The sequence below is a fragment of the Petaurus breviceps genome, unplaced genomic scaffold (genome assembly GCF_028583685.1).
Source record: "Petaurus breviceps papuanus isolate PSGF00001 unplaced genomic scaffold, PetGlider_PUasm1.0 551, whole genome shotgun sequence".
Lineage (NCBI taxonomy): Eukaryota > Metazoa > Chordata > Mammalia > Diprotodontia > Petauridae > Petaurus > Petaurus breviceps.
Window position 1 is genome coordinate 30,689,804 of NW_027186372.1, and position 23,537 is coordinate 30,713,340.

Sequence of the window (23,537 nt, forward strand, 5' to 3'; positions counted from 1 at the left end):
GATTCAAGTAATGGGTAGATTCTCTGATGGCAAGGGTAAAATCCAAGGGGGGGGGGGGGTGTAATTTAACCGAAGGAAAAAAAGACTGATAAATTATTGAATAGTGGGGTGGGGGTGAGGGCGGAGAAGAGGAGGCAAGGATTGGACAGGGAGCCCCATTGCCTCAGGCTGCTTGCTTTCTCGGAAGAAGGCTACGCTGCTGTCTTATCCATCCCCTAAGCCCACCACAGCTTGCTTTAGTTTCTAAAATGGAGGAGGGGAGGTTAGGGTTAACTGAACGCCCACCATTCCCTTGTCAACCGCAGCCTATTTGCAAAGCGCCGCTTCCACCATTTCACGCGCACGCCGTGTTATGTGTGTGTGTGTGTGTGTGTGTGTGTGTGTGTGTGTGTCCGCGCGCGTGCGTGCACAAACTTCCCCATGGCCCCCCGCCTCCCCCCATCTCTCCTGGAGAGAGGGTTAACAGACACCCCTTCCCTGCGCTGGCAGCCCCCCGGGCCCGTGGCACGTCCGCAGCAAGCCCAGCTGCTCCTGGCCACGCGCGGAGGAGAACGGGTGCACCAAAGCAATGACCACCAGCCCCCACTGCCCGAACCTAGAAAGTGACTTCCAGCCTCCTCCCCATCCCCAGCCAAAGGCTTTCCCACTCACCGATCTGAATGTTGTTGGGGAAATTGGCACCTACTACCGCCCCTAGAAAACCGGTGCAAAAGAAGGCGAAAATGCACTGCATATTCCTTTTTGCATTGGCGAAAAAAGAAGCCCAGTTCCAACCATAGATTTGGGGGTTCCCTGCTCCCTTCCTCTCCTTGGCTTGGCGGCTGCCCCTCGGGCGGCCCCTCAGCGCGCAGGGCTGGCTCCGCTCCGCTTGCAAGCCGCCACTTCAATTGCCTTAGCACCAACTGGCGGCAGTGCGAGCTGAGCCGCTGACTGAGAGAAGCCCTTCTTCCCCCGGCGCTCTAGCTCTCCCTCTCCCTCTCCCACTCTCCCTCTCCCTCTCTCCCTCGCTCCCTCGCTCTCTCGCTCTCTCCCTCTCACACACGCGCGCACGCACGCACGCGGCATTTCCATCAGGCTTAATGCCCGCCTCGCTCGGAGTTCAACAGCTGGGATCCACTGCACATCTCCCCCCACCCCCCATCCATTCTCCTTCCCCTTCCCTTTCCTAACCTAGACCAGGGCGGGGGTGGGAGTGGGAGACAAGATTGCTTTGTCTTTGGAGGGGCAATTCCCCTCCTCCTTTCCCCCTACCTTTCTTCTAATTAAGCACCCATACCGACATAGCGCTCTCAGCAGATCTTCGAGATTGCACAGCTACTTTTATCCCCATTTTCCAGAGGAAAAAGCTGAGGCTCAGGATTACAATCTATTATTCCTTTCCTCACAATCCTGTGAGATAAATAAGGCAGGCAATATTACTTACTCCTTTCCCCTTTTTTGATAGAAGCTAAAACGGGCTACTGAAAGCAACCGTATAAGACAGGTAAGTCAGCTAGATGATTTGTGAGGTCCCTTCCAGCTCTCAACCTTATTGTCTTTGTTTTTACTGATTAAAAGCTGAGGCTTAAAAAGTCTAAATGACTTGCAAACAATTAAGTGGCAGAATGCTGACTCGAATCCACGTCTTCAGACTTCAAGTCTAGTGCTGTTTCCCCTTATTTCATAGTATAGGATGAGGTACAATCTTAACTTAATTCTCAAAGGGGCAATTAAAAAAAAAATAATCACGCCTTTCCTGCTACCACCAGATACCTTGCGTCCAGGTGAAGGCTTCCAGGAATGTGGGTTCTAGGGAGAATCAGTAGGTGGCATGGGGGATCCACTCTAGTCCCTAGTCCTTCTTTGCTCGATCTAGGTCACTTTTCCTAAAGAAAGAAGTTTGTATGTGGCACACTGTGTTCGCTCTACTGTCCCAATTATTAGTACAACCTGGTGCCCCAGGGACAGACCCTAGAAATCCCTCTTTTTTAAAAAGAGAAAAAAATGTTTTCCACATTTGGTGGAGTGTTAGAAAGATACAACCAAATGAAGAACTTCCAAACTAAAGTTCTTATATTGCTTTCATCTTTCACCTTGGGGTCTAGTCCCTGTTGATGTACCTTTATTCTAGCTCTTAGCAGTGTTTTTAATTATATCCAGTTTAGGTCTCCCTCCCTCTATTCCACAAAAGACCAGGGTACTTTGGTCATGTTGGTGTGCTATAAAGACCAAGAGAACACTTTATGCCGATCAGTTACCTGCATCCTTTTACATCAGGGAAGGACTGAAGATGCTGGCAAAATTTGCTTTTGGGCTGTTCAGTATAAATCAGTATATAATGGTCATTAAAGATAATTTGTTCCAATGCCCACCTGAAGTAAGACTCCTTCTATAAGCTCCCCAATAACTAGGCATCCAAATTCTCCTTGAATACCTCTAGTGGTGAGTTCATTATCTCATTAGGCAGTCCATTGCATCAGTGAACAATTCTGACTACTAGGAACTCCTTTATATCCAGGTGGAAGCTGTTTCTCTGTAATTTTCATTGCTCATTTCCAATTCTGCCTTCTGGGACCAAGAAGATCATCTGAACAGAATGAATGGTCCATGAGTCTCCTCTCCTCCCTGCCCCACCATCCCCAGTTCTTTCATCTTGTTCTCATGTGACATGTCATGTCTCTGTTTCTCTCACCATCACAGTAATGTTCCTCAGTCATGATCAATTTTCAAAATCTCTTCTAAAATGTGGCACCTGGAATTCAACCCCCTACTCATTGAAATGATTTTAACAGAGAACAGAAGGTTTATCAACCTACCCTAGCTCCATGGATAGAGCATAGACTCTGGACTCAGAAAGATCTGAGTTCAAATTCAGCCTCAGACACTAGCTATGTAATCCTGGGCAAGTTACTAAACCTGTTTGCCTCAGTTTCCCCATCTGTAAAATGAGAATAATAATAGCACCTATTTTCCAGGGTTGTTGTGAGGATCAAATGAGATAATTATAAAGTGTTTAACCCAGTGTCTGATACATAGTAATGCCATATAAACATTAGCTATTATTATTATTATTATTTTAGAGCAGCCCAAGGTTGTATTAGTTTTTTGAGGGGTGGGGGGAATGGATAGGAAAAGAGGGGTTGTTCATGGCTCTCCAAGAACCCCACGTCTTTTCCATATGAATGGCCTATCTACTCCCTTTTTTACTTGTGCACTTGCTTTAATTTTGACCTAAGTACAAAACTTCAAATGTATCCCTATTAATTTTTTTAATGTTTACAGTCCTTCATGGAATGTTGGAAATTGAAGAGATCTTAGGGGATATCCAGTCTCTCATATTATAGATGATAATCCATAGACGTAAAGTTTATTTGTGGTCACAAAATTAGCCAATGGTAGAGCTTTTCAAGATCTCTTTGGATATCAGTTCTGTCAGACCAGGTTTTAGCAATTCCTCCCTGCTTCATTTTGCCTGCAAATTTGATAAGCACATCATCTATGCTTTCATTCAATTTGCTGATAAAAATGTTGAACAAACTAGGACCGTGGGCACGGTACTGTTGTTTTATATTATATTATTATGATTAATGTCCCCTTTAGCATAAAATAGGAAATTATGTTCATCCAATAAATATTTTATTAAGTGCCTACTATATGTGCCAGGCACTGTGCTAAGTACTAGAGATACAAAAAGAGGCAAAAGAAAGTCTCTACCCTCAAAGAGTTTACAATCTAATGGGGAAAATAATAGGCAAACAAATATATACAAAGCAAACTATACAGGAAACAACGAGGAAAAACACTGGGATAAAGAAGGATTGGAGAAGGTTTTCTGTAGCACAGGGGATTTTACTTGGGACCTAAAGAAAGTCAGAGAAGTTAGTTGTTGGAGCAGAGAAGGGAAAGTAGTTCAGGAATGGAGGAGAGCAGAGAAGCACCCAGAGCTGAGGGAATGTCATGTTTCAGGAAGAGCCAGGAGGCCAGTGTCACTGGAAAAGTATCACATTGAAAATATTTCTAACATCACCACATTGATCAAGTAGAATTGCCTATAGTAGACACTCAGTAAATGTCGGATACATTGAATTAAGCAAGAAAAAAGTAGGATGTGGTAAAGTGGAGAATTCACTGCGTTTGGAGGTAGGAAGACCTGAAGAGGCAGCTGCTTCTAGCTTAACCACTCTGTGACCTTGGGAAAACTATTTCTTTTTAATTTTGTTTCCTTTTCTGTAATATTGGGATAATAATAACCTACCTCATGGTATTGTCCTCAGGAAACTGTTTTGTATACTACAAAACACCATATAAATATAAGCTCTGTAAACTGTCAGTAGTACTGCATTAATTGATTTAGACTCACTGCCCTCAATGAGCATATAGTCCAACTCATATCTCTTATTGATTTGTTAAGGCTATATTGATACAGAGTGACTACACATTTAAGAATTCTCTTAAGCTTTAACAGGCAAGCTCTTTCACTTTTGTGCTGGCAAAGGGCTTAGGACTTTGAACAGAGATAAAGTAGATGTTTTAGGAATTATCTGTTTAAGGAGAAGGGAATAAAGGGGGGAATGGAAGTGGAGAGTGCAGATGGGTGGGAGAAGAAGGATGTGAGAGTACAAAAATAATACTAGACTATTCAAGGAGTTAGCCCCTTGCTTCCTCTTTTTGAAAGGTGCCTGGGGACCTTTTAAGTTCTTTGTACTTTATAAGGGTAATAATAATAATTACTCTGTCACTGTAGGCTTCACATTTGTGTCACCTTTCTTCTGAGGATCTCCAAGCCCTCTACAAGTATTAATTAGTGAAACCTCTCTACGCCCACCTGTAATAGATAAGAAATGCTTTACCTATTTTATTGGGAGTCAAATAGAAGAACAAAGGATGGCTTTTCAATAATCATTTGTTGTAACACCATAATATAACATGCAAACAAGTTTCAAATACAAGTCACACCACATTTGGCTCAATGTATGTCTCATTTCTCTTATAAATAAAAATGTGTTTTTTAACTTAAAATACAAGAAGCCTTAGAATGTTAGAATTGAAAATGACAGCATACAGAATGTAAAATGTTAGCAGTAGACCATCCTGGGGTCCTTTCTAGCTTTGCCATTCATTCTATGTTCTATGTTCTGTCTGTCCTTTATAGCTCTAGCATTCTATGATTCTACTGGACTGTGATTCAAGAGAAAATGTCAAATATACAGTATGGGAATGGATTGCTGATGGATGACAGATCGCTGAGCATGCAATCAGAAGCAGGGTGCCTTGGTGGCTTTTAAAATGCCCTGGCAGATGTAAAAATAATAACAATAATATTTTACATGTTTTTAAAGCACATTTTGTGCAGAATGTTCCCCAAATGCTCCTCAGACTGTGTGTATAACTAGATCACCACCCTAAAGAATGTAATTACCCACATTGGAATTTTGCCAATTTCAACAACATTTTCTATTATTTTTTCCCCCTGTCTTCCCTCCATTGCTCATACATATAACAGCATTTTATAAGCCTGACACATTGCTCAGTAATTAGGGAGCAATGCAAATTCTGGAAAACACCCTGGAGAGGGATCAGTACCTCAAGAAGGGAGTCCCAAATCCAAGCCTTCTTTCTGGTAGAAACCACAAGCTATGACTACTATAATTCCTGATATACTAGTGAGGCATTAAGAGAATCACAGAGCATTATGGTGTGCAGGGACTTGAGTTCATAATGTTAGAGCTAAAAGGGATTTAGAAATCATATCACCTCATCTTACAGAAGAAGAAACTGAAGTCCAAAGAAGGAAAATTACTTGTCCACAAGGACACTCCTAATAATTGACATGAACTGTCACTTGGGCTTGGACTTTAAACTCTGAGTTCATTTTAGAATCCTGACACAGTGCAGATCTTTTGGATTGCCCATTCAGAGTTCTCTCCATTATACTCAGTTACATGATATACCCAGAAGAGAGCAAATGGCCCTCAAAGTCAACACCTTGCCTTTGGGTAGGTTCCCTTTGATGAAATACAGTTATTCATTGTAGTAGTCAACCCTACTTCCTATGATTTGCTTATAAAAGTGAAAATTTAATCAACTTCTAGAAATTATCTCCTCTTGGGGGGAGAGGAGAGAGTTGGAAAATCTGTGGGCTATTGACTGTGTCATGATGGCGTCTCTAGCAGAACTGACAAAAACTAAAAAATCATGGAAATAACACTAAGGTCAAAGTGTGATGTTGGGTAATTTGTTGTATTTTTCATAATCCTCACTTTCTTTTTTTATAAAAATAGAAAGTTGAAAAAGTAAGTTTCTTCAACTTGGGCTGAGTTCTGACATTGTATATTCTAAGGTCTCTTCTAATGTTAACATTCTATGTTCTCTGCTCTAAAGTCCTTGCCAGTTATCACATTTTATGCTTTAAGAAAGGGATTCTTATTGGGGGATGCCCATAAATTGGGGAATGGCTGAACAAGTTGTAGTATATGAAAATAATGGAATACTATTATGCCATAAGAAATGATGAGCAGCCGAATTTCAGAAAAACCTGGAAAGACTTACATGAACTGATGCTCAATGAAGGGAGCAGAACCAGAAGAACATTGTACATAGTAACAGCAACATTGTGTGATGATCAACTTTGGTAAACTTAGCTCTTCTCAGCAATACAATGATCTAAGACAATTCCGAAAGGGTCATGATGAAGAATGCGATCCACATCCAGAGAAAGAACTATGGAGTCTGAACGCAGATCAAAGCACCCTATTTTCTCACTTTTTTTTCTTTTTCCTGGTTTTTCCCTTTTGTTCTTATTCTTCTTTCACAACATGACTGATGTGGAAAAATATTTAATATGATTGTATGTGTATAACTTATATCAGATTGCTCACCATCTTGGGGAGGGGGAACACAATTTGGAACTCAAAATCTTTTGAAAGTGAATGTTGAAAACTATCTTTACATGTAATTGGAAAAAATAAAATGCTATTAAGTGTGAGGGGGAAGAAAAAATTGAAAAATGAATTCTTAATCTTGAGTCCACAGACTTTTAACTTTTAAAATAACATATATTTTATTTCCATAAAACTGATTTTCTTTGTAATACTACATATTTTAGTTTATGTGTTTAAAAACATTATTCTGAGAAGATATCTCTAAGTTTTATCAGACTGCCAAAGGGGACCATGACACAAAAAAATGGTTGAGAACGTCTTTTCTAAAGTCTCCTCCATCTCAGACACACTCTACTCTCTCTTCTAGCTCTAAAGTTCTCTGTTCAATGTCCTAATATATTCTAAGGTTCTTCCTTGTCACAATATAAATAATTGACAGTCATCATTCTAGTTACAGAGTTTGCTTCTGATCTTGCATTTTTTTCACTGCTTTTCTGTTTTTCCATAGGCTAAGCCATGCCTAGCAACTCCAGTGCTTGGGGTAAGTGATAGGCTATGGGAAGACATCATTGAAGGAACTTGGACCCAGACACAAGGTCTTCTTTGCCAGATGGGGAGTACAGTTGGAGAGAGACAGAGGTCCTGGGGGGTACTCTAAGACTACTGGGGAGGTTAGTATAGGAAGAAGGATCAGAGTAAGGATCAAGTAGCATCTCATATGGACCAAGAAAAAGCCTTGGGATCTCATGTAAGCTGTGTTAGATTTCAGTTGTATTTGTACACTACTTTTGTGCAAGCTAGTTGTAATTAGAAATAGATAAGTTAGAGGAGAGGCGTAGCACAGCTACCAACCCACAGATTTCCTAAATCCCCCAAAGAGGCAGACTGGGGCAGGAGGCACATGGAGGATGCAGTCATCTTTATTTTAGCATGCTTAGTGGTTTTCTTTCTAGACTCCAGGTTATAGAAAGAGTATTCTCTTGTCATCACACTACCATTGTAGATGGCAGCTTGATCAAAACTAGGCAAATGGGTGGGAACAGTTGTGTTATAGCAGTTATAAGGTACTGTGATTCAGGATCAGTGGGGGAATGTGAGGTGTGGGCAGGGCCATGTTGAAGAGGAAGTTTGCCCTTAAGAAATCTTAGTGTCCCTGGAGTAAAGCCCAGTTGCCCCAAACTATTTATAGCTTTGTTGAAAGGAGACAAGATTTTTCAAAAGGAAAACACACACTGTTCATATATGTATATTATGTTTATCATATATATATATATATATATATATATATATATATATATATTGGTGGTCTCTTCTATGAGAGAGAAATAGATGAGACATAATATGGAACCAGTTAGAAAGAGAAACCTACCACAACATTTATTACAAGAAAAGCACTTTTTAAATTGTAAACAATATGAAACTGGCAGCTATTATTATATCTTGGTTCCAATATGTCATCTCTATGCCAATGTAGGGCAGAATAATGTAGTGGATAGAAGGAATACTTAGATTCAAAGACTGTCTCTGACACTTATTATGTATGTAACTCTGAGTAAAGTAAATTAACTTCTTTGATTCAGTTTCCTGAGTAGTAAAATTTGGACTTGGACCCTTAGATGACATCTAAGATGACTTCGTAGTGTAAATATATGACTCTGTGATCTTCACTTTCCTCAGATGACTCAGATCATGGTGAATATATCTAGGCATCATCCCTCATCCAAGCACTTGCCCCTCACCTCCACCTGCCTATTTAATATCTTAACTGGCTGTCCTATAAGCATCTCAAACTCAAAGTATGGTAAACAAAAGTTTCTCCCCCAAGCATATCCCTTCTCCTTACTTTTCTATTACTATTGAGGGTGTCACCACCCAACTTCACAACCTCAACATTGCCTTGGACTCTTCACTCTCCCACATCTCACAAATCCATTAACTTGTCAGGTCTTATCAGTTCTATCTACTTCACATGTCTTTGCATCTATTCCATTTACTCTGTTCATATTACAACCACCCTAATCCAAGTCTTCACTACATCTCACCTTGACTATTTGAATGGCCCCAATTTAGCATCTAGTTTTTTCCCTCTGTAATCTGTCCTCCACACAGCTTCCAAAATGATGTTCCTGAAGTTCAACTTTGACCATGCCATTTCTCCACTCAAGAAACTTCAGTGACTCCCCATTGCTTCTAGGATAAGGTGAAAATCCTTTGTTAGACAATGATCTTCAAATTCTTGACTGAGCTTATATTTATAGGTTGATTATGCATTATACTACTCTTGATGATCTACTTTATTCTATGCTAGTCTACTTCTTATTACCCCTACACATATCATCTCCCACCTCCATTCCTTCTTACAGGGCTACTTCTCATATCTGGAATACTTTCCTCCCTCATTTTTGACTCTTGGAAGGCTTAGATCACTTTAATACTCAAATTAAATGCCATCTCCTTTTCCCAATTCTTCCTGTTGCTAGTCTATTATATGTACCCCACTCCAATAACTTTTTGCACATAAATACATTTGTATATTTATTTGAAAATATCCATATGGGACAGCTAGATGGTGCAGTGAATAGAGCACCAGCCCTGGATTTAGGAGGACCTGAGTTCAAATCCGGCCTCAGACACTTGACAAACTTACTAGCCATGTGATTTTGGGCAAGTCACTTAACCCCAATTGTCCTCCAAAAATAAAAACAAATTATATATTTAGCTTTGAACTTGTATTCTCCTAGTAAACTTGAGGTCAAGGATCATCTTTTGTATTTGAATCTCCAATTCCCAGCATAGTGCTTGACCTATTGTAGGTATTTCATAAATACCTAATTATTTATTAATTCATTTATCCCTGTAACCAATTTTGAATGTAGTGACAGATAATCAAAGCCCTTTCTGGTTATTAATTTGAAACACAAAAGGGCAACACACTGTTGAATTCATGAAATTTTCCCTCATCTGGCACAGGATAGCTGAATTATATTGGTTGAAAACATACACACACACACATTGAATACAAATATGACCCCCTTCTCTTGCTTAAAAGCACAAATTTCGAAAACCAAGAAAATAAAAGAAAAATGGAAAGGTAATTCCAGCTCAGGGCCTTGTAACCAGGGTAACCTCATGTTAGATGTATAATTGTACTTCACACTTCTGGGTTTTCTGCCCAGGATCTAAAAACATCTTTTCAACAAGTAGCATTAGGTCTATTGTAAAGATAGTGAAACTGAGGCCAGGAAAGTTTGAGATTTCATTCTCTTTACATGGCATTCTTGGTACCAGTTTCTTCTTCCTACCATTAGTGTCTCATCTACTACTCCAGGCCCCATTTATGTAATAAGATAGTAACAATGCTCTGTGTCTGTATGATAGAATGACAGAGATTGAGGGTACCTTAGGAACATAGAATGTCAGAGCTGGAAGGGATCCTAGAATATGGAACAGCAAAAGAAACCTTCCTTACAGATTCTCTCTCCCACTCTTTCATTTTACAAAGAAGGGAACTGAAATCTAGATAAGGGAAGTTACTTGCCTGTTCTTATTCAGTGAATTAGGGTCAGTGGTATTTTAAGGCATGATTTAATAAAGAAATGTAACCTGTAAACTCCAAGGTATCTATAACTCCAGTCTCTTGACTTCTTATCTAAGGCTTTCCCTCCTAAAATCACTGCCAGATGCTCAGAGTCACTGCTCTTTTATAGCCTTGAAAACAGTCAGTTTCTTGGAGAAATTACCTCAGCAGTACAGGAGGAGTGGTTTTCCTAAGACAAACATCTATGACTTGACTATTTACTTCCCAGTCATCAGAACTATACAGGCTTTTCTGATATAGGAATGTCCCAGAAAATCCATCAAAAATGTGTCACCTTAAGTTGGAAGCGAGATGGCAGAGTAAAAACAGAATATCCACACAGCTCTGGCTTCCACCTCCTCCAATACTTGTAAAAAAATGACTCTAAACAAACTTTAGAGCTAAAGAACCACAAAGTGACAGAAAGAAACAAATATTCCACTGAAGGAAGACTGGAAGGCTGGCAGAAAGGGTCCATCCCAGTGTATTGGCAGCCAAGGGCAGCCCCACCTGAGCCACAAATTTAGCCCCAGGGTGGCCCCAAACCAGGAGCTGTGGCTGGAGCAAACTTCACAAGAGTAAACCACCAGCAGCTGTAGTGGTTTCCAGACTTCTTAAACCATAAATGCAAAAATTAAAATAAAAGGTCAGTGTGGAACTTGGTTGCTCCAGGTAAGGATAAAAGAGTGCATTTCAGCTGCTACACCCAGAGAGAGAAGCAGAGGAGGTGCGGTGGCTGCAGCTGCTGCTGTGTGGTTGCTTCCAGAGCTCCTGGTCTGCAGATTGTAGTGGGACCAAGTGACCATTCAGAGGCTAAGCCTCTTGCTTTGAACTGCCTGGATCCATATCTTGGTCTTGGGCGGTGTGTAATAGTAATGGAATTTAAAGATCCCCCTGTATTGGCTTGGTTTTTGGTTTGATTGTGTTAAAACCCAGAGCTTGTTAATCCCACTTGTGGGATGGACTTGTTGACATGAAAAGAGAGGGCTGAACTGGGAGGAGCTGGTGATGTAAATTTAGAGAGACACAAGAAAAGAGAGAGGCAGAAAACTTTTTGGAAGCAGCATTTTGGAGGCAGAGACTAAGAAGATTGCTGAGGGCCACTTTGAATTGCCCAGGACTTTAAGAGCTGCCACCCAGAGCCACCAAGGACTGAGGAGACATGGTTGTTATGCTGGTACTTTGTCTGTCTGTTTTGACGTTGTTTTGCCAGATTTGTCCACTGGTGAAAGACAGTCCTGTTGTTGCAGAAGGCTTGGAAACTTGCTGTTGGTTCAGAGCTCCTGAGATTGTTTTGCGACAGAGAGTGAATTCTGTCCACTGGTGAAGGACAGTTTTGTTGTTGCAGAGATCTTCGAACCTTGCTGTTGGTTCAGAAGCCCTGAAGAAGGATTTTCTTGTTGTATGTTTACAGAAATCCTGGAAGAGGGTTTTGCTAATGTTTTCAGGGGTCCTAGGACTGTTCTGCAGACAGAGAATGAATTAATGAAGAGACTGGCAATGAATCTTGTGGCCTTGCTAATCTTTGTCTCCCCAGGAACAAAGATTGCTGAGAATTTGACTCCTGTCAAGATGAAAAAAAGACTTCCATTTGGGTATTAAGTGCTGTGCTTAAGCTTGTTGTAACTCTGGGGTAGATTCAATTGTGATCCAAGGGTGGGGAACTTTTGACCTTTTTTGTGCTCTGTGATTGAACAAATAAATGTAAATTTTTAAGATTTTCCCTGCCCCTAGGATAAAGTACACCTGGAGCCTAGGGTGGGAGGCTTGTTTTTCAGTAGTACTTGATTAAATCACACTTGGGGGTAGTCCTTGGAGATTATTTAATCACACTTAGTAAATGCTGTATTTTGAATGATGTCATATTTTGATCTTCTCCGTTCTTGATTTTTCACTGAATAAAATGGAGAGCACCTATGCTGGTATTTTGAACCTTGGGAAGTTTCCTTTGCTTGGCATTACATGGCGGTCCTGAGGTACATGACCAGTGAGCCAGAGAGTGTGGGAGCTGTAGAGAGGGTGCCCATATAATAGCTTCAGCAGCTGCAAAACCCTCAGGGATTTGGGACATAGCTCTCTCCATTATGGAAGCAGAGTTCTACCTTGGCAAAGAAATCAAAAGTCAAGTAATTGGCTGCCAATATGAGCAAGCAACAGAGGCACAGATCATAGAATCCTTTTTTGGGGGACAAAAAGGATCAAGGCATGGAGTGGGAGGAAGACATTGAAGTCAGAACACCTGCATCAAAAGCCTCCAAGTAAAATGTTAACTGGTCACAGGCCATGGAGGAACTCAAGAAGGATTTTAAAAATCAAGTAAAAGAAGTGAAGGAAAAATTGGGAAGAGAAATGAGAATGATGCAAGAAAATCATGAAAAGCAAGTCAACAGCCTGCTAAAGGAGACCCAAAAATACACTGAAGAAAATAACACCTTAAAATACACTACCTCAAATGGGAAAAGAGGCCCAAAAACCCAATGAGGAGAAGAATGCTTTATAAAGCTGAATTTGACAGATGGAAAAGGAATTTCCAAAAGCCACTGAAGAGAATAACTTCTTCAAAATTATATTGGAGCAATTGAAAGCTAATGAATTTATGAGAAATCAAGATACTATAAAACAGATCCAAACAAATGAAAAAATAGAAGCAAGGTGAAATATCTCATTGGAAAAACCAATGACCTGCAAAAATAGAACCAGGAGAGATAAATAAAAAAATTATTAGACTACCTGAAAGCCATGATCAAAAAAAAGAGCATAGACACCATCTTTCAAGAAATTATCAAGCAAAATTGCCCTGATATTCTAGAACCAGAGGGCAAAATAGAAATTCAAAGAATTCATGATTACCTCTTGATAAAGATCCCATAAAGAAAACTCCTAGGGATATTATAGGCAAATTTCAGAGTTCCTAGGTCAAGGAGAAAATACTTCAAGCTATATAATACTACAGGAAGAAACAATTTGAGTATTGTGGAAACACAATCAGGATAACACAAGACCTAGCAGTTTCTACATTAAGGAATCAAAGGGCATGGAATATGATATTCCAGAGCTCAAAGGAACTAGGACTAAAACCAAGAATCATCCACCCAGCAAAACTGAGTATAATGCTACAGGGAAAAATATGGTCATTCAATGAAACAGAGGACTTTCAACCATTCTTGATCAAAAAACCAGGGCTAAACAGAAAATTTGACTTTCAAATACAAGAAGCAAGAGAAGCATGAGGTAGTAAACAGGAAAAAGAAATAATGAGGAACTTATTAAAGTTGAGCTATTTACATTCCTACATGGAAAAATGATAATTGTAACTCATAAGACTTTTCTTTATATGAAGATTGGTGAAGGGAATATATATATGTATGTGTGTATACATACATATGTGTATATATAGGAGGATGTATGTATACACAAATATATATGTGAGTGTGGGTATTTGTATGTTCATGTATACATAGACAGAAGGCACAGGATGAATTGAATATGAAGGAATGATATCTAAAAATAAAATTAAGAGGTGAGAGAGGAATTTATTGGGAGAAGAAGAAAGGGAGCGATAGATTGCCTCATATAAAAGAGGCAAGAGAAAACTGTCACAATGGAGGGGAAGGAAAAGAAGGTGAAAGGGAATGGGACAACCTGATTCTCATTGAATTTGGCCTAAGGAGGGAATAACATACACACTCAATAGTGTATCTTAGCCTACAGAAAAATAGGTAGGTAGAGGATAAGATGGGGGATAATAGAAGGGAGTGTAGATTGGGGGAGAGGGTAGATAGAGGGATATGTTTTTGAAAAGGTATAGGGTCAAAGGAGAAAATAGATTAAGTGGAGGAAGGGATGGGATGGAGGGAAATACAGTTAATCTTTCACAATATAACTGCTGTGGAAATGATGTGGGTAACTATACATGTGCAATCTATATTGAATTGCTTATCTTCCCAGAGGGTGTGGGTAAGGAGGGAAGAAGGGAGAAAGATCTGGAACTCAAAGCTTTAAAAACAAATGTTTAAAAAATATTATTTTACATACAGGTACTAGGGTATAGAAACCCATCGTGCCCTACTAGAAAGTTAGGCGTGAAGGGGGAGGATATAAGAGAGAGAAGATTGGGGCAAGGGGTGTTCAGTAGGCTTGCTATTTTGGGGTTGGGGTAGGGGAAAGACAGGGAAGAAAAAAATTGTAACTCAAAAGCTTGTGGAAATGAATGTTGAAAATTAAAATAAATTAATTTAAAAAAATGTGTCACCTTATTGAGACTTCTGTTACATTCTATTTCAGCCAGGCAGATGCTTAGCAATCTTTCCTGTGAAACTTTTCCAAAACACAGTCTGCCGCTTGACCAGAGATATAGAGGAATGAGAGACATCAATTACAGGGTGGACAGAATGAGAACTATCTAGGTGGTGATATTTACTAGGTACAAGAAAGATCTATTGATTTCTAGAATACCTCACATAGCTACTTACATTCTGAAAACTTCACCTAGAAGGTCAATTTGGTGGGAATATCCCTCTATTTGAAGTTGTAAGATCGGCTTTCTTTTTTAAAAGAAATGTTTTATTTATTTTGCTGTTTACCAATGATATGTCAACCATTATTTTCTTCTTTTTTTAATTGGTCTTTATTAATTTGTTTGTTTACTTTTGGTTTATAAGATTCAGTTCCACAATTCCTTGAGTTTCAAATTTTCTCCCAGTCCCTCCCCTCCCCCCATGGTGGCATACAATCAAGTATAGGATCTGCAAATACTTTCACATTAGACATTTGTCAGGTTATAAAGAAGGATCGTATCAGATGAACAAGGAGAAAGAGGAAACAAAACCAAACAAGAAAAAGAAAGAGAGCAGGTCTCTCTCCATCATGAGTCTTTTGGAGTTGACTTAAAATGCTGCATTTCTGGGAAGAGTCCAGTCTATCAAAGTTGGTCGTCATACATAACATTGTATATGTAATTGTGTACAAATTTCTCCTGGTTCTGCTCTTCTCACTCAGCATCAGTTCATATAAGCCTCTCCAGGTAAATATGAAGTCCATCTGCTCCTTGTTTCTTATAGCACAATAGTATTCCATTGCATTCATATACAACAACTTGTTTAGCCATTTCCCAATTGATGAGAATCCCCTTAATTTCCAATTCTTTGCCACCACAAAAACAACTGTTATAAATATTTTTGAACATATGGGTCTTCCTCTGACTTCTATGATCTCTTTGGGATACAAACTTAGAAGTGGTATTACTGGGTCAAAGGGTATGCACTTATTTATAGCCCTTTGGGCATAGCTCCAGGTTGCTCTCCAGAATGGTTGAACCAGTTCACAAGTCCATCAACAATGCATTAGTGTTCCAATTTTTCCACATTCCCTCCAGCATTTGTCGTTTTCCCATTTTATCACCTTAGCCAATCTGACTGGTGAGATGTGGTACCTCAAAGTTGTTTCAATTTGCATTTCTCTAATCAATAATGATTTAATGCATTTTTTCATATGCTTATAGATATCTTTAGTTTCTTCCTCTGAAAACTGCCTGTTCATATCCTTTGAGCATTTATCAATTGGGAATGATTTATAATCTTATAGATTTGACTGAATTCTCTGTATATTTTAGAAATGAGGCCTTTATCAGAGATACTGGCTATAAAACTTCTTTCCCAATTTTCCACTTCCCTCTATATCTTGGTTACATTGGCTTTTTTTTTGTACAGAAGCTTTTCAATTTAATGTAATCAAAATTATCAATTCTGCATTTTATAATTCTCTTTAATTATTGTTTGGTTATAATGTCTGCCCCTCGCCATAAATCTGAAAGGTAAACTATTCCTTGCTTTCCCACATTGCTTACAGTATCAGATTTTGTAATCTAGATCATGCACCCATTTAGATTTGATTTTGGTATATGGTGTTAGATAATGGTCTATGCCCAGTTTCTGGCATATTATATTCCAGTTTTCCCAGCACTTTTTCTCAAATAGTGAGCTCTTTTCCCCAAAACTGGGGTCTTTCGGTTTATCAAACAGTAGATTACTATAGTCATTGACTGCTGAGTCTTGTGTACCCAATCTATTACATTGATCCACTACTCTATTCCTCAATCCATACCAAGTGGTTTTGATAACTGCTGCTTTATAATACAGATTAAAATCTGGTATAGCTAGACCACCTTCCTTAGCATTTCTTTTCATTAATTCCCTTCCTTTCTGGACCTTTTGTTCTTCCAAATGAATTTTGCTACCATTTTTTCTAGCTCTTTTATAAAGTAATTATTTTGGTAAATTGATTTGTATGGCACTAAATATGGAATTTAATTTAGCCAAAATTGTCATTTTCAATATATTAGGTTGACCCAACCATGGGCAATTGATTTTTTCAATTAGTTATATCTGACTTTATTTGTGTGAAAAGTGTTTTGTAATTGTGTTCATACAGGTCCTGGGTTTGTTTTGGCAGGTAGATTCCCAAATCTTTTATAATGTTTACAGTAAATTTAAATGGGATTTCTCTTTCTGTCATTTGCTGTTCTATTTCATTAGAAATATAAAGGAATGCCGAGGATTTATGTGGGTTTATTTTCTATCCTGCAACTTTGCCAAGTTAATTTATTGTTTCAAGTAGTTTTTTACTTGATTCTCTAGGACTCTCTAAGTATATCATCATATCATCTGCAAAGAGTGATATCTTGGTCTTTTTGCCTTAATTTGATACCTTTGATTTCTTTTTCTTCTCTAATTGTTACTGCTAACATTTCCAGTACCAGATTGAATAAGAGGAGTGATAGTGGGCACCCTTGTTTCACCCCTGATCTTATTGGAAATGCTTCTAGCTTATCCCCATTACATAAAATGTTTGTTGATAGTTTTAGATACATGCTATTTCTTATTTTAAAGAAGACTCCATTTATTCCTATATGTTCTAGTGTTTTTAATGTGAATGGATGTTGTATTTTTTCAATAGCCTTTTTTCCATCTATTGAGATAATCATGTGTTTCTGCTGGTTTTATTGTTGATATGATCAATTATACTGATGGTTTTCCTAATATGAAACCATCCTTGCATTCCTGGAATAAATCCTACCTGATCAAAGTGTGTTATTATTGTGATAAGTTGCTGTAGTCTTTTCGCTAATATTTTATTTAAAATTTTTGCATCTATGTTCATGAGTGAAATTGGTCTATAATTTTCTTTCTTTTTTATCTCTTCCTGATTTCGGTATCAGTACCATATTTGTGTCATAAAAAGAATTTTGTAGGACTCCTTCTTCACTAATTTTCCCAAATACTTTGTAGAGTATTGGAATCAATTGTTCTTTAAATTGTTTGATAGAATTCACTATTAAATCCATCTGGTCCTGGAGAGTTTTTCCTAAGGAATTCACTGATGGCTTGTTAGTTTCTTTTTCTGAGATGGGGTAATTTAAGTAATTTACTTCCCCTTCTTTTAATCTGGGCAACTTATATTTTTGTAAATATTCATCCATTTCACTAAGATTGTCAAATTTATGTGCATACAATTTGGCAAAATAATTCTTCATTATTGCTTTAATTTCCTCTTCATTGGAGGTAGATTCACCCTTTTCATTTTTGATACTCATAATTTGGTCTTCGTGTTTCTTTTTTAATCATATTGCTTAAAGACCTATCAATTTTATTTTTTCCATAAAACCAGCTATTAGTTTTATTCATTAATTCAATAATTTACTCAATTTCAATTTTTATTAATCTCTTTTTTGGTTTTCATTATTTTAAATTAGTATTTGGGGATTTTCAATTTGTTCTTTCTGTAGCTTTTTCAATTGCATGTCTAATTCATTGATCTCCATTTTCACTAATTTATTCATGCATGCTCTCAGGGATATAAAACTTCCCCTAAGAACTGCCTTTGTTGCATCCCACAAGTTTTGGTATGTTGTCTCATTATTGTCATTCTCTTGAATGAAGTTACTGATTTTTATTGTAATTGCTTGTTTGACTCATTCTTTAGAATTAAATTGTTTAGTTTCCAATCAGTTTTTAGTCAATCTTTCCATGGCCCTTTATTGCATATGATTTTTATTGCACCGTGATCTGAGAATGATGCATTTAATATTTCTGCCTTTCTGCACTGAATTGTGAGTTTTTATGCCCTAGTATGTAGTTGATTTTTGTGTATGTGCCATGTACCACTGAGAAGGTGTATTTCTTTTTATCCCCATTCAGTTTCCTCCAGAGATGTATTATGTCTAGCCTCTCTAAAATTCTATTCACAAGGAAGTGAATTTTAATTTTAATTTAATTTTAACTTCTTTATTGTTTATTTTGAGGTTAGATTTATCAAGTTCAGAGAGGGGGAGATTAAGGTCCTCCACCAGTATAGTTTTGCTATCTATTTCTTCCTCTAATTCCCTTAAGTTCTCCTCTAGGAATCTGGATGCTATACCACTTGGTGCATATATGTTAAGTACCCAAACCGATGACAGTAAGTTTCATACAGTGCTCCTCTCCCTCCCTCCTTTCCCTCTATCATAATGAGTTTTTGTGTCTTTTCACATTAGAATCTTAAACTTAACTGATTATGTTGGTCCCTCTTCGAACCAGAACCAATGAGAATAATGTTCATATGATGTTCATCTCCCTCTCTCCTTCCCCTCTATTGTAGTATGTTCTTATGCTTCTTCATGTAGCATAATTTAATTTTTTCTGCCTCATCCTTTCCCTTTATCTCATTATATTCCCTTTGAAACCCTTAAAAAGGATTTTTAAAATCATCAGATTATTTCATTTATACTTACACCCTCTATCTATGTAGATTCCTTTTAAAGGTTGTGATAATCATGAAAATTTTAATATTGACAGGTATCAGCTTCTCATATAAGGATGTAAACAGTTTGCTCTTATTACATCCCAAGTTATGTGCATGTGTGCATGAGTGTGCATGTGTGTGTGAGTGTGTGTTTTCCTTGTTTACCTTTTTATGTCTTTCTTGAGTCTTGTAATTGGAAATCAAATTTTCCATTGAGCTCAGGCTTTTTCATCAGGAAAGTCTGGAAGTTTCTTATTTCATTAAATGACCACTTCCTTGCCTGAAAGATTATGCTCAGTTTTGTCCGGTAGTTGATCCTTGGTTGCAGTCCTAGTTCTTTTGCCTTATGAAATATCAAATTCCAATCTCTTTGATCTTTTTTTCACATTAAAATGCTTTTAAGATATCAGAAGATAGAATCCACATTTTTATATAACTGCACAAAATTCAGTTTGTCCTCCTATGACCACAGTTGTTTGAATCTTTGAGATTTGCAGTAGCTCTACCTTGTCCCAGGACTTCTTCTTCTTTTTTTTTCAAATGCTTTATGAACTTCTGGTTTACATTGTTCATTTCCACCAGATTTTGAGTTACAAAAATTTCCCCCTTTTTCCCCTGCCCACCATCCCAAAATAGCGGTCCCACAGGATATCCCCTCCTCCAATCTGCTCTCTCCCATATCTTCTCCCATACCCCTTCAATCTTTTAATACAGAAGCTGCTAGTTCCTCTGTAATCCTGATTGTAGTTCTATGATATTTCAATTGTTTCTTTTTGGCTGCTTGCAGTATTTTCTCCTTAACCTTGTAATTCTGGAATTTGGATGCTATATTTCTTGGGGTTTTCAATTTGGGATCTCTTTCAGGAAGAGTCCAGTGAATTCTTTCAATAACTTTTTTACCTTTTGATTCTAGGACTTCAGGACATTTTCTTTGACAATCTCTTGGAGGATGTTGTCAGGCTGCTTTTTTCATCATGGCTTTCTGGTAGACCAATAATTCTTAGGTTATCTTTCGTGGATCTGTTCTCCAGGTCAGTTGTTTTTCCAGTGAGATATTTTAAACTTTATTCTAATTTTTAAATGTTCATATTTTGCTTGATTGACTCTTGGTGCATTATAGAGTCCTGAGCTTCCATTTGACTGATCCTAATATTTAGTGCATTACTTTCTTCAGTTAGTTTTTGAAGGTCATTTTTAGGGAGGTATTTCATCCAGTCAGATTTTGAACCTCCTGTCCCAGTTCACAAATTTTACTTTTTAATGATATGTTTTCTTCAGTGAGATTTTTTTTCAAATCTGTCAATGTAGATTTAAATTTATCTTCTACCTCTCTAATTTGGCTTTTCAAATCTTTCTTGAGCTCCTCCAAGAATGCTTTTTGGGCTTGAGACCAGTTCATATTTCTTTCTGTGATCTCAGGTGTGAGTATAGAGTCCCTTTTGTCCTTTGTATTTGGTTGCTCTTGCTCACTATTATAAGCTCAGATCAATTTTCTTGTTTCCCTTATTCTCAGCTTCCTTCTTTCCCATTGTGATTTGCTATTTCCTAATTTCTCAGGCTGGGAGCTAAAGGCCTGGCTGTTGACTTTGTGTGCTGTAGCCTCTGGGTGTCTAGACTGAGGCCAAGGCCAGGATTCTCAGTGTCTCTGCTGAGTTGCCCTGAAGCTTACAGAGTAACCTGTGGGGGACAAGTGGTCTGGCCACTTCGGATTTCTGCCTTTATGCCCCTGGGCTACAGCTCAGGCAGGGTCAGCAGCTGGTGGCTGGCAGTGCTGGTGTCTGCAGATTGCCCTAGTAGTGCTAAGGTCCAGCTGGGTTTATCTTGTTATATAGCTTGCTGGCTCCACCATCGTGGCATTTGGAAGCTCTTGTTGGTCAGCTGAGGTGGGGCTTGTTGGGACCCCTCCCACTCTTCACTTCAGACTCCTTATTGCCTCAGTTACACCCTTTCTCAGTGAGTCCTAAGCCTGAGGCTAAATCCACTATTTCAGGATTTTGCTCTGGGTGGGACATTTATCTCTGGGTTTTCTAGGTGGGGGGGGGAGGGAATCAGAGCACCTAGAGTTTACTTTGCCATCTTGGCTTCTGGAAAATCAGGTAGGTGATTTTTAAAATTCCAGGCTGTGGCTTGATAGCCCCAGGAGAAGCTGCTTTCTCTGCTATGGTTCCTGAGCTTTCTCTCATCCAGCTCCAACTGATCCATCATCCTGAACCAGTGAGACTTCTGTGATTTGCCCCTGGGGTGGGTGAGTCTGCTGGCTGGGGCTCCTTCTCACTCTTCTGTAGTCTTCTCTCTAGTCCATGCTTGTGCAGCCATGCTCCCCCTGCCCAGACCCACGAGGGCACTTTCCTGGGCTAGATTCTGTCATGCTCCATCTCCCATTGGATTCTGTCACTCTAAAATCTGTTTAGATTCACTTTTTAAAGTTTAGTTCATGTAAAACATTTTTAAAATTCATTTTTTTAATTTTTGAGTTTGAAATTCTCTCCCTCCCTCCCCTCCCCCACTTTATGAGAAGGCAAGAAATATGATTTTTATTATACATGCAGTTATGCAAAACATGTTTCCATGTTGTTGTTGCTTGTAACTCATTCCAGAAGAAAATTAGGAAGACATCAGGAAGGTGATGCAGTGACTTGCCAATGAATTGGATTTAAGAATGGGAGGGCTATGCAAAGTTACCAGCCTCATTCTATCCTCTGGAACCACCTGGGTCCAATGGCATGCTATAGACTAAGATGACTGGAAATAGCCCTGGATGCAATGGGAGACTTGACCTTTTTTAGCTAACATCTTCCCCAGGTCTCAGTTTGATTGAGGCAACACCCATTCAGTGAATAAGACATTTCCATTCCAAAGAATGCCCTCTTTTACCTAGTTAAAAAAAATCACTCTTGGAGAGGAAGACCCTCAGGGTTCCTAGCCAAAACAGAAACAATTATTATTCACATTTACTCTGAGCCATTGTTGGCCAATCAGTGAGAGCCATAGTGATTGGGTTTAAGGAATGGTCTTTAAGAAAAAAATGTAACCTGTAAACCCCAAGATATCTTGTGAGGTTTCTGCAATCAAAATTTCCAATTCTTTTGGCAGTGCACCTGCAGTTAAATGTATGATACTCTATATGGACAGAAGTAGAGGAAGGAGGAAAGGAAAAGAGAGGAGAGGAGAGGTGAGGAAAAGAGAGAGCAAGAAGGAAGGAGGGAGAGAAGGAAGGCAGAAAGGAAAGAAAGAAGGAAGGAAGGAAGGAAGGAAGGAAGGAAGGAAGGAAGGAAGGAAGGAAGGAAGGAAGGAAGGAAGGAAGGAAGAAATGGAGGAAGGAAGGAAGGGAGGAAGGGAGGAATGAAGGAAGGAAAGAGAGAAGGAAGAAGCTGCATTGCCCAACTGGAACTGGCCAGTTGGCTCCCCAGTGAGGTAGCTCATGCTACTCACAGGTTGGTTTTTGTCCTTTATTCTAGAAGAAGACCATGACATCAGAAAGGTGATGCCATGACTTGCAAAATGAATCAGATTTAAGTAAGGGACAGCTGCATAAAATCTCTGCCTCACTTTCTGCTTGGTAGTCATCTGGATCCAGTGGCAAGACATAGTTCAGTATGATGAAAGATAGCCCCCATTTCCATATTAGCCATGTTGTTCTAAAAGGAAAAACAGAGGAAAAAGAAAAATAATGAAAGGAAAACAGAATAATTCAGTCTTCCCTTGGTTCTCTCTCTGGAGGGATAGTATTTTTCATCATGTGTCCTTTAGCATTGTCTATGATCATTATATTGATTGGAGTAACAAAGTTTTTCACAGTTGATCATTGTTACAATATAGCTACACTTGTGTACAACATTCTCCTGGTTCTGTTCACTTCACTTTGTATCTGTTCATGTAAGTTTTCCTAGGATTTTCCCCCCTTAAACCATTCTGTTTGGTATTTCTTAAGGAACAGTAGTGTCCCATCACAACTGTATAGATTTACTTGTTCAGCTATTCTACAATTGATGGTCATCCCCTCAGTTTCCAATCCTTTGCCACTATAAAAAAAAGTTGCTACAAATATTTTTGTAAATATAGGCCATTTCCCTTTTCCTCGATCTCTTTGAGATACAGACTTTAGTAATGGTATTGCTGGGTCAAAAGATATGCACAGTTTTATTACACTTTGGGCATCATTCCAATGCTTGTGAACTACTCCATTAATAGTGCATTAATGTTCCTATTTTTCCACATCTCCTCCAGTATTTGTCATTTTCCTTTTCTGTCATATTAGCTCATTTGATAGGTGTGAGGTGGTATGCCAAAATTGCATTAATTTTTAATTCTCTAATCTGTAG

General features: G+C 38.7%; 1 protein-coding gene across 2 annotated transcripts in view; it reads right to left on the minus strand.

Moving 5' to 3' along the window:
- The window catches only part of GRIA1 (glutamate ionotropic receptor AMPA type subunit 1), a 349,553-nt gene extending 348,464 nt beyond the window's left edge, over nt 1-1,089 (minus strand). The window contains exon 1 of one of the 2 annotated variants that reach the window (XM_069102557.1): nt 652-1,089. In XM_069102557.1, coding sequence (XP_068958658.1) covers nt 652-733 — 82 coding nt within the window. In that variant the 5' untranslated portion in view covers nt 734-1,089. The remainder of the gene's footprint in view (nt 1-651) is intronic. The other variant, XM_069102556.1, reaches the window with a different exon arrangement.
- Nucleotides 1,090-23,537: the final 22,448 nt, after the last annotated feature.